The sequence below is a fragment of the Danio aesculapii genome, chromosome 17 (assembly GCF_903798145.1).
Source record: "Danio aesculapii chromosome 17, fDanAes4.1, whole genome shotgun sequence".
Classification (NCBI taxonomy): Eukaryota; Metazoa; Chordata; class Actinopteri; order Cypriniformes; family Danionidae; genus Danio; species Danio aesculapii.
In genome coordinates, this window is record NC_079451.1 from 31,867,429 (window position 1) to 31,882,374 (window position 14,946).

At 33.9% G+C, this 14,946-nt stretch overlaps 1 protein-coding gene across 5 annotated transcripts in view; it reads left to right on the top strand.

Annotated features, from left to right (window-relative positions):
• Positions 1-14,946, top strand: part of ank3a (ankyrin 3a) — a 154,082-nt gene that overhangs the window by 64,365 nt on the left and 74,771 nt on the right. For 4 of the 5 annotated variants that reach the window (XM_056477646.1, XM_056477649.1, XM_056477647.1 and 1 more), the window contains 10 exons: positions 906-1,004; positions 1,197-1,295; positions 2,946-3,044; positions 3,183-3,380; positions 4,412-4,510; positions 9,682-9,879; positions 9,972-10,070; positions 10,181-10,279; positions 10,369-10,467; positions 13,111-13,206. In XM_056477646.1, coding sequence (XP_056333621.1) covers positions 906-1,004; positions 1,197-1,295; positions 2,946-3,044; positions 3,183-3,380; positions 4,412-4,510; positions 9,682-9,879; positions 9,972-10,070; positions 10,181-10,279; positions 10,369-10,467; positions 13,111-13,206 — 1,185 coding nt within the window. Of the gene's footprint in view, positions 1-905; positions 1,005-1,196; positions 1,296-2,945; positions 3,045-3,182; positions 3,381-4,411; positions 4,511-7,329; positions 7,429-9,681; positions 9,880-9,971; positions 10,071-10,180; positions 10,280-10,368; positions 10,468-13,110; positions 13,207-14,946 lie in introns of all 5 variants that reach the window. The other variant, XM_056477644.1, reaches the window with a different exon arrangement.

The following is a 14,946-nucleotide window of genomic DNA, read 5'->3' on the forward strand; positions in this document are numbered from 1 at the left end:
AATGTTGCGTAGTCTGATGAGTCTCGATTTCTGAATAGGCATCATTTTGGCATCAACAACATGAAAGCATGGATCCATCCTGCCTTGTATCAATGGTTCAACCTGGTAGTGGTGGTGCAATGGTGTGGGGGATATTTTCTTGGCACAATTTGGGCCCATTAGTACTAACTGATTATCGTGTCAACTCCACAGCCTACCTGAGTGTTGTTGCTGACCATGTCCATCCCTTTATGACCACAGTGTATCCATCTCTGATGGCTACTTCCAGCAGGATAACGCACCATGTCATTAAGCGCGAATCATCTCAGACTGGTTTCTTTAACATGACAATTAGTTCACTGTACTCAAATGGCCTCCACAGTCACCAGAGCTCAATCCAATAGAGCAATTTTGGGATGTGGTGGAACGGGAGAGCTGCATCATGGATGTGCAGCCGACAAATCTGCAGCAGCTGCGTGATGCTATCATGTCAGTATGGACCAAAATCTCTGAGGAATATTTCCAGTACCTTGTTGAATCTATGCCATGAAGGATTAAGGCAGTTCTGAAGCCAAAAGGGTGTCCAACCCACACTAGTTAGGTGTACCTAATAATGTATATGAAGTCCAAAAATGAACTTTTACAGTATGTCATATATGTCATTTGCATATATTGACATATATCAATTTCAATATGGGAGCAACCAGCATTGTTCAAAATAAGAAAGAAACTCCTAAATATTTAAAAACACATGAGGGAGAATAAATGATGATGTAATTTTCATTTTTAAGTGAACTATCACTTTAAAATAAATAATTTGAACAGTGGGTTCATTGAGGCAGTGAGTTTTCATGGTTCCCTTGTTCTGGTAACTGGGTGTGGTGGAATTTCAGTCAAGCACAGCATGTTTATATCTTCATCCACAGAACGGTTTCACACCTCTTCATATTGCCTGTAAGAAGAACCGGGTGAAGGTGATGGAGCTGTTGCTGAAACACGGAGCATCTCTGCAGGCAGTCACTGAGGTACAAGAGACCATTGAACATTCATTGATAATACGCTATCAAATGAGCACTAGAAATTCATTGTTTTACTTTGTAGTTAATGTTTGCAGTTTTAGCACATACAGTATGCTAATAAAATATGGACTAAAATAAACAAGCGTTTTATGCTGTCATTTCAATGTTTTTTTTGTACTTTCATTTGTTTATTTGTAGTCAGGGTTGACACCCATCCATGTTGCTGCGTTCATGGGGCATGAAAACATAGTGAAGCAGCTCACGCATCACGGAGCCTCACCCAACACCACCAATGTGGTATGCTTCCTCTTTCAGTTTTGTTAATTCATTTTGTGAAACTTTCATTTCTGGAATGTTTTTCGATGTGTGTAATTCCATTAGCTCAAGTTCAAAAGCCTTGCAAGAGGCACTAACACTCCAGGGTTTTTATGCTATAATATACTGATCCATATAAAGCATTATGCCACATTATTAAAACAAGAATTATTTTTGATTAAGAGTTAAACATGCCGACAGTTAAAATAGACTCTTTAAAGACTTTCACTTCAACATTTTAACTTTTTCGAATTTTGTCATTTAAATTTCTCTCATAATTTTTTGGGATATTAATATACAATGTTTTCTATAAAGGTACAGTTGAAGTCAGAATTAATAAACCCCCTGAATTATTAGCCCCGCTGTTTATTTCTTTCCCCAATTTCTGTTTAACAGAGAGAAGTTTTTCAACACATTTCTAAACATAATAGTTTTAATACCTCATTTCTAATAACTGATTTATTTTATGTTTGATATGATGACAGTAAATAATATTTGACTAGATCTTTTTCAAGACACTTCTACACAGCTTAAAGTGACATTTAAAGGCTTAACTGGATTAATTAGGTTAGCTATGCAGGATAGGGTATTTAGACAAGTCATTGTATAATGATGGTTTGTTCTGTAGACTATCGGAAAAATATATAGCTTAAAGGGGCTAATAATATTGACTTTTTAAAATGGTTTTTAAAAAATTAAAAACTGCTTTTATTGTAGCCGAAATAAAACGAATAAGACTTTCTCCAGAAGAAAAAATATTATCAGACATACTGTGAAAATTTCCTTGCTCTGTTAAACATAATTTGGGTAATATTTAAAAAAGAAAAAGAAAATTCAAATGGGGGCTAATAATTCTGACCTTAACTGTATTATTAAAATGATTATTATTCTTTTTTTATTATTTTATATATTTTTTTTCCAAATTCTGTGTAACAGTTTAAAGAAAATATTGCTTAAGGGGGCTAATAACATTGACCTTAAAATGTTTTTTTTTTTTTTTTATTAAGTCTGTTTTTATCCTAGCCAAACAAGACTTTCTCCAGAAGAAAATATAATTTAGGAAATACTGTGAAAGCTTCCTTGCTCTTTTAAACATCATTTGGGATATTTTTTTAAAAAGGGAAAATCACAAGAGGGATAATAATTTACAATTTTTTTACTTCAACTGTATATATAAACTACCGGTCAAAAGTTTGGGGTCAGTTTTTAATTCATGTTTTTTTTTTTTTTTTTAAGAAAATTCCTCTATTTAACGTTCTGTTCCTCTGTTCAGGCGGCATTTAATAAATGTAAAAAAAAAAAGTTAAATTGCTAATTATTTATTACAATTTTAAATAACGGCTTTCTTTGTATGTAGTTTGAAATGCAATTATTACTCCAGTCATTATTACTTTTTTTATTTTATAGTGCAATAACATTTCACAATTTTACAATTTGCACTGTTTTTTTTTTTTTTTTTTGGATAAAATAATAAATGCAGCCTTGGTGAGCAGGAAAAGCTTGATTTAAAACATTTAAAAATCCTACTGATCCTAAAACTTTTGACCGGTATTGTATGTTTATTTTTTTTCCTTTACAAAAATCATTGAATTTATTATATAACACATGCACAAATGCTGTGTTGTGTTGTAGCGAGGGGAAACAGCTTTGCACATGGCAGCAAGAGCCGGCCAGATTGATGTTGTCAGATACCTGCTACAGAATGGTGCTAAAGTGGACATCAAAGCCAAGGTGAGACGTGTGCACACACACACATACACATAGACACACCTTAGCTTACATTTGAATAAACCACTATCCACATCCCTCCACTCACACAATTACAACTCTCTTTCTCCCTCTCTTTATTTCCATAACAATAATCTGCAGGATGACCAAACAGCTCTGCATATAGCCAGTCGTCTGGGGAAGCTTGAGATCGTACAGCAGTTGCTTCAGAAAGGGGCTTTACCTAATGCTGCCACCACCTCTGGCTACACCCCTCTGCACCTCTCTGCCCGTGAGGGTCATCAGGAGATAGCAGCTCTTCTGCTGGAGCAGGGGTCTTCTCTCTCTGCAGCCACTAAGGTCTGACTGCGTACAGAACAGTTCAATAGTCTCAGAGCTCACTGAACATGTGTGACCCTGGACCACAAAAGCAGTCTGTATATTTTTTGGCATTTACCAAAAATACATTGAATGAATCAAAATTATATTTTTTCTTCTCTTTTATGTTAAAAATTATAATATTAATTAAAAATTATGTTCTATTAAGATATTTTGAAGAAGATATCTTGAAACATTGAGCTTTATGTGCTCCTTTCGTTCAGCATCACAGAAATGACAGAACCCATCATAAAGGCCTTGAAAACATTAAACATCCTAAGCTTTCTGTTGGGATGCTGAGAAGTGGACAAATCTCCATTCAACAGATTAAAAAAACACTCAATACTTTTATTCAACAGGGATGCATTAAATTGAACAAAATTGATAATAAAGAAATTGTATAATGTTAAAAAGATGTAATGTTTCTACAACAATATTAAGCACTACAGCTGTTTTCAACACTGTTTTCACATTGTATGTTTTCTGAGAACCTATTAAAGCATATTGAGAGCATATTAAAATGATTTCAAAAGGATTTTGACGCTGAAGACTGGAGTAAAAGTAAAATATATGAAAAAGATTAGGTTCACACTTTATTTTGATGGTCTGTTTGTTGAATTTAAGTTACATTGCATCTACATACCCACTAATTCTCATTAGATTATAAGTAGGCTGTTAGGTTGGGGTTAGGGTTAGTGTAAGTTGACTTGTACTTGCAAAGATTCTTATAGTCAGTTAAATGTCTGTTGAAGGAACGTTATCAACAGATATTAAGCAGACAGTCTACTAATACTCAAATGGACCATCAAAATAAAGTGTTACCAAAGATTAAAATAATTAAATTTCTTTACAAATATTTACTGTATATAAGCATTTTTAGGTGGTCACTGGACCCTATTGTGTGCAATTTACATTCATAGCACCTAATCGTTCTTAGTCATAATTAAATAGCATAAAACTGCATCTTTTTCACTCTTTTTTCATTTACTTTATCCCTGCATATACCTCCACAGAAAGGGTTCACTCCTCTGCATGTGGCTGCAAAGTACGGGCAGCTGGAAGTGGCCAATCTTCTACTGCAGAAGAAAGCTGCACCAGATGCTGCAGGCAAGGTTGGTGAATATATGCGTGGTGTAATATACAGTGCACAAAACAACATGTACAAGCACATCTTATAACACCCATTTATGCATGGCGGGTCACATTTTATAATGATGTAACATTTTAATGAGTCCCTTTGTGCTTTCCATAAGACCGCTTGGTCCTGTCCCAAATGAAGCGCTTGATGTGGAATTCACTTTCTTGATAAAGTCTAAAATATGGGACGCTGGTGAAATATGCTATGCTATAACATCATTAGTTTGTTGTGTTGTTTGCACATAAAAAAGGTCAGAATGTGGATACTTCTGACTGTGAAAAGCCAGATGGTGTAGTTACAACATCCACCAGCAGGGGTGAACTAGGCCACACTAACCAGCCAACCATGATGCCTTAAAGGGATAGTTCACCCAAAAAGGCATATTTACTCACCCCTAAGGTTATAAACCTTTATGAGTTTATTCTTCTGTTGAACACAAGATAAGATATTTTGTAGAAAGCTGAAATCATGTAAATATTGGCTCCATTGTAGGAAAAACATGTTATGGAAGTCAATGGTTCCAACTTTCTTCAAAATATCTTCATTTGTTTTTAACTGAAGAAAGAAACTCAAACAGGTTTGGAGCAAGTAAAGGGTGAGTAAATGATGATAGAACTTTCTTTTTTGGGGGGGTGAACATTTTAGGTAAAGCACATTGATTTGGGACAGGGCCTTCATCTGTCTTTGTTCATCTTTGTCAACCTTCCTTCCAATACTACTTCTTCACTGTTCTAGTATTAATGTCATGCTTATAACTAGCTTTTCTGAGCTTACTCACAGAGCTGATTAGCTTAACTGATTTAATCTTTAACAAAGATTTAGCTTTCATGTTGAACAGAATTTAACTCTTTATAATAATGTCATAAGCAGCACATTTTGTGCAATTGTAAAGTGTGAATTGTTTCATGTTTATATGAGCAATGTAATTTTGTCAGTGTTTGTCAGAGAACATGCTCTTTATATCAACCTTACTAAAAAGTGTTATAACAGAGTACAGACAAGAAAATATCACACAGAAGCTTAATTTGTGTTAAGAAAAGACACTCGACACTATAAGGTGTTTTCATACTACATAAACAGCTATGGAAACAAAGAAGAGACCACTTAAAATGTTTCTCTGGGTTTAGTGGATTTATTAGGTAGCAGTTTTATGATTATATCTGTTTTATGCTAAAATGGTTTTACAACATTTCTGCTAAATAAAAAGAAAGTTATATAAACCCGAAACAGCTACTGTTTTCATTCGTTGTGATTGAAAATCATGATTTTGTGCTACCAAACAATGACTTCTTTTCTGAAGTTTAGTAAATATTGGTATTGTGTTGTCTGAAAATGAAAATAATTAGACTGTAAAAAGCAATTAGTTACTTTACTTAAAGTAAGTAAACTCATAGGCGCAAAAGTGTCAAGTTGACTTTACTTTAAACAAGTGACTAAACCTGTTGCAGCTTGGAACTTTTAAGCGGACTTAATTTTTTTGGCTTTTTTTTAAAACACCTTTTAATATGAAAATATTCCTACCATCACGTGTCGTTGCTTTTATTTAGAACACGATTTAAATCAGCCTTTAGACTCGCTCCTCAGAATCGTTTAGAATCGTTAGACTCGCTCCTCAATCTGGCATTCTGCACTTGCGTTTGTTTTTATCCAGAAATGTATTACCTAGTTCAACCACTGGGTGTCAAACTTACATACTGCACCTTTAAAAGTAATGCGATTGCAAACTTTACTTTTCTAAGTAAGGTCAACTAATAACCTCTATACAGGGTGAAATTAAATATCTCTAAATAGTAAATAAATAATAGTAAATAAAGTCAGAATTATTAACCCCCCTCTGATTTTTTTTTTATATTTCCCAAATAATGTTTAACAGAGCAGGCAATTTTCACAGTATGTCTGACAATATTTTTAAGGTCAAAATTATTAGCCTCTTTAAGTGAATTTTTTTTGGATAGTCTACAGAACAAACCATCGTTTTACAATAACTTGCCTAATTACCCTAACCTGCCTAGTTAATTTAATTAACCTAGTTAAGCCTTTAAATGTCACTTTAAGCTGTATAGAAGAGTCTTGAAAAATATCTAGTCAAATATTATTAACTGTCATCATGGCGAAGATAAAATAAATCAGTTATTAGAAATGAGTTATTAAAACTATTATGTTTAGAAATATGTTGAAAACATCTTCTCTCCGATAAACAGAAATTGGGGGAAAACAATAAACGGGGGCTAATATGTCAGGGGGGCTAATAATTCTGACTTCATCTGTACATGGCACATTTTTATTATTTTAAGTTTAAAAATGCTCTAAATACTTTTATTTTAAATATGGAACAATTTATTATAAAGTTGGAAGAAATGTCATGAGTAGATAAAAAAAAAAGTTAGGCTTTACTCAAACACGTATCTATAAACCGAAAATTCCAGCCAGATCACGCCTCCCCACATTCACCAATATAGGGTAATGTTGGGATTAGGTGTGGAGGTGGGGTTAGGATCAGGATGTGGTTGGAATAGGCAATGAGGTAGTGCATTTTACAGCACAACTGAGATTTTTCAAGTGTTCTATTAGATTTTTCAGTAGCTGAATTTGTGAGCTCATTGCTGCTTGCTTAATGTGGTTTGCTGGCGTTTCTTCCCTCTAACTTTTACATGGTGTGCCTGTGTGTGCGTGTGCGTGTGTGTGTTCACCCTCCCGTGTGCACATTCATGTACTGTATGTACTGGCATACATGCATGCGTCCTGTGTGTGTGTGTGTGCATGTTTGTGCTGGTGCTGGGCTCTGTGTTGTAGAGTGGGTTAACACCGCTGCATGTGGCTGCTCACTATGATAATCAGAGAGTGGCTCTGTTACTGCTGGACCAGGGAGCATCTCCTCATTCTGCTGCCAAGGTATAAACACGCACTCCAGCCTACCGAGACTAGGTTTCTGGATGATTCTGTGGTGTTTATAAGTGAATAGATAAACTCTAACTGTAAGAGTGACTTGTGATAAATGACAATAAATTGCAGAAAATAGGAAAATAAGCTTACTCAAAGCACCAGTGAAGTTGTTGAACAGGTTATATTGTTACATTGAAATCTGCAAAATTCATTTTCTCAGTCCTCATTATTATCTTTGTTTCGTTAAGCATATTTATCAAACAAATTAATTAAAGCAAGATCATTTAAAAACAAATTTTTCCTTCTTTTGTCACTTGGTGAAGTTTGTTCATCGCCACTGTCACCACTGGCTTGTTGGTTTGGGACTTGTGGAGCTGCACATCGATGGATTTGCTCTTCAGTGTTTAGACTTTCAGCAGTGCAATATAAACCATACTGATCTGAACTTAAACACTGAAAACTGGACTGACACAGTTTCAATTTACTAGAAATTCAATGTTAAGCTGCTATGACACAATCTACATTGTAAAAGCGCTATAGTAATAAACATGAACTGATTTTAATTGAACAATTTTGTAGGTGATAAAATAATATTCAAAAAATATCATCACTTCCCGTCAAGTGGTTCCAAACCTTGATGAGGTTGACACAAAAGAAGATATTTTGAAGAATGGTGGCCGTTGACATCCATAATGATACAGTGGAAGTTAATGGCTACAGTTTGTCAACATTTGTTATAAGTGGGGAAGGTAAATAAATGTTTTGAAAAATTACTCCAATTGTTCCAAACTTGTTTCTTTTTTCTACTGAACACAAATGAATGTGTTTTTAGAATGTAGTTGATGGTCCAAATTGACTTCCATAATAGGGTAAAGATGCTATGGAATCAGTGAGGAACAACAAAGGCATGATTACCTATGTTTTTTCAAAATGTCTTTTCTGTTCACCAGGTAAACAAAACTATTTGCCTCTCAGCTAAAAATAGATCTAGGGTAAAAAGAAAACAATGTTCACAACTTGAAAAAAACTCTAATCAATGTATCCACATATACTGTAAAAGACATTCTACCACAAACGTACATTTTCACTTACAAAAAACGTGACAGGAACTGACTTAAGCTTGTCCTCCTCAAAAAAATCATACAAAAACAAGTGTAAAATAATACAGGTCAATGATTGAATGCATCCTTGATCGCTGTCAGCTTCTTCTCGGTCAAATAATGTCACTTCTGAGTCATAATCTTTAACGTGCATTGCACGCTTTTTATGTTAAATATAATGCAAATGTGACAGGACTGACAGAAACATGGGGCCAATTGTAAATGTATTTGCATTATATATTTGTAGTATATACAGTTGAGGTCAGAATTATTAGCCCCCCTGTTTAATTTTTTCTCAATTTCTGTTTAACGGAGAGGAGATTTTTTTCAACACATTTCTAAACAATAGTTTTAATAACTCATTTCTAAAAACTGATTTATTTTATCTTTGCCATGATGACAGTAAATAATATTTGACTATATATCCTTCAAGACACTTCTATACAGCTTAAAGTGACATTTAAAGACTTAACTAGGTTAATTAGGTTAACTAGGCAAGTTAGGGTATCTAGACAAGTTATTATATAACGATGGTTTGTTCTGTAGATTATCGAAAGAAAATATAGCTTAAAGCGGCTAATAATTTTGACCTTAAAATGGTTTTTAAAAAAATTTAAACTGATTTTATTCTAGCCGAAATAAAACAAATAATACTTTCTCCAGAAAAAAATTATTATCAAACATACTGTGAAATTTCCCTGCTCTGTTAAACATCATTTAGAAAATATATAAAAAAAAAAAACAATTTTAAAGGGGGCTAATAATTCTGTTTTCAATTGTATTTGTGGAATTTATTTATAATTTCATGTTTTTAATCAATTGATTGTGAATGATAACAACTTAAACTTGCTATTTCTGAAGTATTTTTTCTAAACAACAGTTCTTAGCATAACAAAACTATTAAATCTGTAGGTTCAGTTGGGCTGAGGACAAGGACAATGACAGTGTAAAGTGTTTTTAATGAAGAACAAAAATCTGAGAATCAAATGAATGACATATTCCTTTACAGAACAACTCACGGAAATCAACCATCTGTCCATTTTAGATATTTTGGGGATGAAATACGTTTATGTTTTTATTTCAGGGACAGATAATGTACGTAGAATGTTCTATAATACTTCAATTCAAAATGTCTGATTATTTCTCTCTTCTTTCTCTATAGAATGGCTATACACCTCTCCACATTGCAGCGAAGAAGAATCAGTTGGAGATTGGGACGACGTTGCTGGAATATGGAGCCGAGTGCAACACAGTGACCCGCCAGGGCATCAGTCCACTCCACCTCGCCGCACAGGAGGGCAGTGTGGACCTTGTGTCTCTGCTGCTCACCAAACAAGCTAATGTGAACATGGGCAATAAGGTAAACACGCTTCTGTGTTAATATGACACATACACTGAGCTCAATGTAGAGAACGAAGACTCATTTGACTCACTATCTGTGTTTGTAAACAGAACGGTCTCACGCCGCTGCACCTCGCTGCACAGGATGACAAAGCAGGTGTTACTGAAGTGCTGTTGAACCATGGAGCAGAAATTGACGCTCAAACCAAGGTCTGGGTTCTTGGGGGTTTTCCATTGATTGTATCCACCTTATTCTGACATGATGCTTTGTGGGAATTATGGGAGTAACTTGTGTGTAACACTTTCTCTTGTTCTAATAGAGCGGCTACACTCCGCTGCATGTGGCGTGTCATTATGGCAATATGAAGATGGCCAACTTCCTGTTAGAGAATCAAGCCAAGCCTAATGCCAAAACAAAGGTGAGTCTGTTTGTGGTTGTCAAATATTATTTTTATATGCTTATAGCTTTCTCCGTGTAAATGGACTTTTTCTGTGGTTCTGTATGTAGAACGGTTACACTCCTCTTCACCAAGCAGCACAACAAGGCCACACCCACATCATTAATATGCTGCTACAGTATGGAGCTTCGGCCAATGAGCTCACATTGGTGAGTACTGAGACATGCTGAGGCAATATCTGCTGTCATCCCTGCTCGGCACTCAGAAAAACACTGTCATTTAAAAAGATTTTTGTTAAAGAAATACATACAGTGCTCAGCATATATAAGTACACTCCTCACAAGAGGGGTGTACTTTATTTGGGCATATACATTAGATTAGTCAGTACTGAAGCCAAATCTGGAGCTCATCTAACAAAATAACTTACAATAACGGTCCAAAAACTAGTACAGGCAAATTTATATTTATGGAAAAAATTTAAATACAAATTTAAAAAAGAAGAAAAATCAAGAGAAGCAAAAACTTTTGTTGTAATTGTTACATTTACCTCCTTTCTAGGGGTTCGGAGAAAAGGTAACACAACAAAAACAAAATTTAAGAAGATAATAAATAAATAAATAAATAAATAAATAAATAAATAAATAAATGAACGAACGAACGAACGAACGAACGAACGAACGAACGAACGAACGAACGAACGAACGAACGAACGAACGAACGAACGAACGAACGAACGAACGAACGAACGAACGAACGAACGAACGAACGAACGAACGAACGAACGAACGAACGAACAAACAAACAAACAAACAAACAAACAAACAAACAAACAAACAAACAAACAAATAAATAAATAAATAAATAAATAAACAAACAAATAAAAATATCCAATTAAATTTGTTCGAATGAATAACAATAAATCAATGTTTAAGAATGTGCATGGAGAATCCCTTTTTTCTCTATCCCAGCATACTTTCACTTAAGAAATAAGGGAAAAGAAAACCTTGAGAAAAAAAAAAGATTTCAAAAGAATTTCTTCTATTCACTGTTTAACAGAGTCAATCTTTTTTTACATTTCCAGAAAGGGTACAAAACAAAACAAAGAAATACTTAAATGAAAACTGTCTTGGCTGAAATCGTCAGAAGAGGGTAAGGCCAAAATAACAAACAAAAAAAAGCTTCCTAAATAGACAATAAGTCCTATATTTATTATTATTAAAAAAAACTCAAAACAATGACAATGCTCTTACCTCACTCCCTGACTAAACCCAAAACAGCAAAAAACTTAAAATGGGATAAACCCAAAATAAATCAGCACCCGTCTCCCTACATGGCTTGCGTTAACTCTTTCATATAAAGTTACACGTCACTCTTTTGCAGGGAAGTTCACATTTTAAAAATCACACTATATCACTGGGATAGCAAAAAGAGGGACTCTCTCCGTGCTTTGCTGCTCTGCCTCTTAATAAAGCCTGGACGCTCTATCAACAGAAACAGATCCGACTTGCTCTTATTGGAAGCATGTGCGGCTGGTTTGGAGGTTTCGATGTTTGATAGCTAAAATATTATTAAAATAAATATATCTGTTTAATAAATCTGTTTTGTTTAAACGCACCAAAATACATTGCCTATATTTACTGAGAAATGGATAAAAATATTCATTTTCAAAATGGGCTGTACTCAATTATGCTGAGCACTGTATAGGTTAACTAACAACATATTAAATTGATAGTGAAGACTTAAATAATCAGTTTTAGGCCTTTACTGTCACTGCACTATTGCAAAACATTTCTTTGCTCTTACGTTTCTCTTTCTTTTCATCCAGGAATCCTGGAAAACAGTTGTAGTTTCCACAAAAATATTAAGCAGTGCATCTGTTTTTATCATTGAAAGTAATACGTTTTGGGTTCCATACTAGAGTTAGGATTTTTAAACTCAATGAATATTATAATAGTAAGCTGTTTTCTTAAACTAAAAAAATATACATTTGCTGCTTGTTGAAGCTGCTTATTGAATATGATTTGGACAAACACAATTCTTTAGTTTTTTTGCAGGGTGCCCACGGGGTCTTAAAAAGTAATAGATGGAGAAATCTAAGGCCCTTAAAAAGTATTAAAAAGTCTTAAATGTTATTTTACAAGGTGTTCAATTTTGTATAATTTTTGATTCTATAATGTATAGTTGTATGCTAAAGTTTGCCTGAATTTAATCTGTGAATATTACGATTTTGTCTAGTTTATGCTAAAAATCCTGATAGATTTGACATCACGCTGCTTTGTTTACTGCAGTAACCAAGGCAACACCATTATTTCTGCAGTTCTATAGGCACCACCTGCTGGATTAACATTTTATTCAGTATTTGAATAATGTTTTAGTTTAGGATTAGTTTCATACAATAAGTATTTAGTAAATATACTGTAAGTTAAAATGTTGTCAATGTTAGCAGTTGAAACCTTATGTATGAAGTCTTAAAATGTATAGAAAGGGTCTTAAAAAAGGTCTTAAAAAGGTATTGAATTTCACTTTCTGATTCCTGTATATACCCTGTTTTGGGACAAGTGTTATGTGTAATTCATTTAAATTTGTAAAAAAAAACAACCGAAAAAAAGGTAACTTAATTGAATTGTATTGGGACAACATGAAGGAATTATGTGAAACCCAACATTTTTTTTACAATATATGTTTTAATAATCCCTCACAATGTTTTGTTTCATCTATAAACGATTTTTATTTTTTTTATAATGACTTCACTTTTTATTTAATATTTATAATACCCACATTTAGTATGTATTATGATACTACGAAATGCCTTTTACACAGATGTAAAGTCATATTTTGCTTGTTTGTGGCAGAATGGGAACACCGCTCTCTCCATCGCTCGACGACTAGGATACATCTCCGTAGTGGACACATTGAGAGGAGTTACAGATGAAAACCTCACTGCCACGGTAAAAAACTTAACATTCTTCAGCATCCTCCACCATAGCTCCAATATCCACAATTACCATACACTCTTGAAATACTTATTACAAAAGAGTGTTTTCAAAAGAGTGTTTGCACAAACAACCTTTTAGTGAAAGGTTTAAAGAATCTATGAAAGTATGTATTTGTGGATTGAAAAGGTTCCACTGATGTTTAAAACAGGGTTCCCACGCTTCTTAAAAGTACTTGAATTTCAGACTTACTATATGGATTCAAGGTCTTGTAAAGTACTGAAAAACAAACACAGGTCATGAAAAATGTTTAAATTAAATTTGGGGATTATTTCAACAATTGTATTGTACTACTATCAACATCAGAATAAAAGAAATTCTTAAATTTAAATGTACCAGAACTGCGATAAATAAGGCACTTTTTAATTATTATTTTTATAACATTTTTCAAGAACAACCACAGAGAAACGTACACACAACACTCAGCGCTGTCCTGGACAAATCCCATACTATGAGTCAATGAGCAAAACAACAATAACATAATAGTTTAGCGGGTGACAACAGAAAATAAAATAAAGAAAGACATTTTTTTAATAACAATTAAATAAATAGGGGCGACACGGTGGCTCAAAGGTTAGCCTTACTGCAAGAAGGTTCCTGGTGCAAGTCCCGGCTGGCTCAGTTGTCATTTCTGCATGTTCTTCACGTGTTCGTGTGGGTTTCCTCCGGGAGCTCCGGTTTCCTCCACAGTCCAAAGACATGCGCTATAGGTAAATTGAACAAACTAAATTGGCTGTATGTGTGTGAATCAGTGTGTATGGAGGTTTCCCCATTACTGGGTTGCAGCTGGAGGGGCTATCCGCTGTGTAAAACATGCTGGATAAGTTTGCGGTTCATTCTGCTGTGGCGACCCCTGATTATTAAAGAGACTAAGCTGAAGGAAAATTAATTAATTAAATAAATAAATAAATAAAATAGCTAAATTAAGTCTCTAACAGAGGTTGAGTGGCTGGTTTGTTCATTCAGATATTCGAGAAATAAACCCCAGACAATAAAGATTTTTTATATGGATTGAGTCCTCGGAAATCTCAGTCTTTCTATCCCTGTTTCTGAAATCATGTCCGCAATCCACATTTGAAATGAAGGGGGTGAAGATGACTTCCAAAGCCGAAGCACAAGCCTTTTAGCCACAATCATAACCAAAGATTTCAGAAACTGCATTTGAATATTTGCAGTATTGAATTTAACAAATTCTATTAAAGTTCTTTGAACACGAAGGTGTAAATACATATATAAAACATCATCATTACTCTTGACATTTTAATGTAAATATTAAGTGTAAGTAATATGTTAAGTACAGTAAGGATGTTCATGGTTCATACATATGCTGGCAGTGTGAATTACAACGGTGCTTGATTTTAAAACAATCGTGCTAAGTTCTTGAATCTGCTGTTTATGAAAGAGTAGGAACCCTGTTAAAAATGGTAATAATAATAATAATAATAATAATAATAATAATAATAATAATATTAATAATAATTTGTTTAACATTGTTAAATTGTTCAATTCTTTGCAACACTTTTAATTAATATTTATTTCCTATACTCAGGGTTGGGCAAAAATACATTGAAATGTATTTTAAAATAAAATACCAAATACCTTAATTTTATATGTATCAAAATAAACTACAAAATACAGCAGCCACAACATGTATCAAAATAAAATGCAGTATTTTGTATTTAAAAAAAAACTACA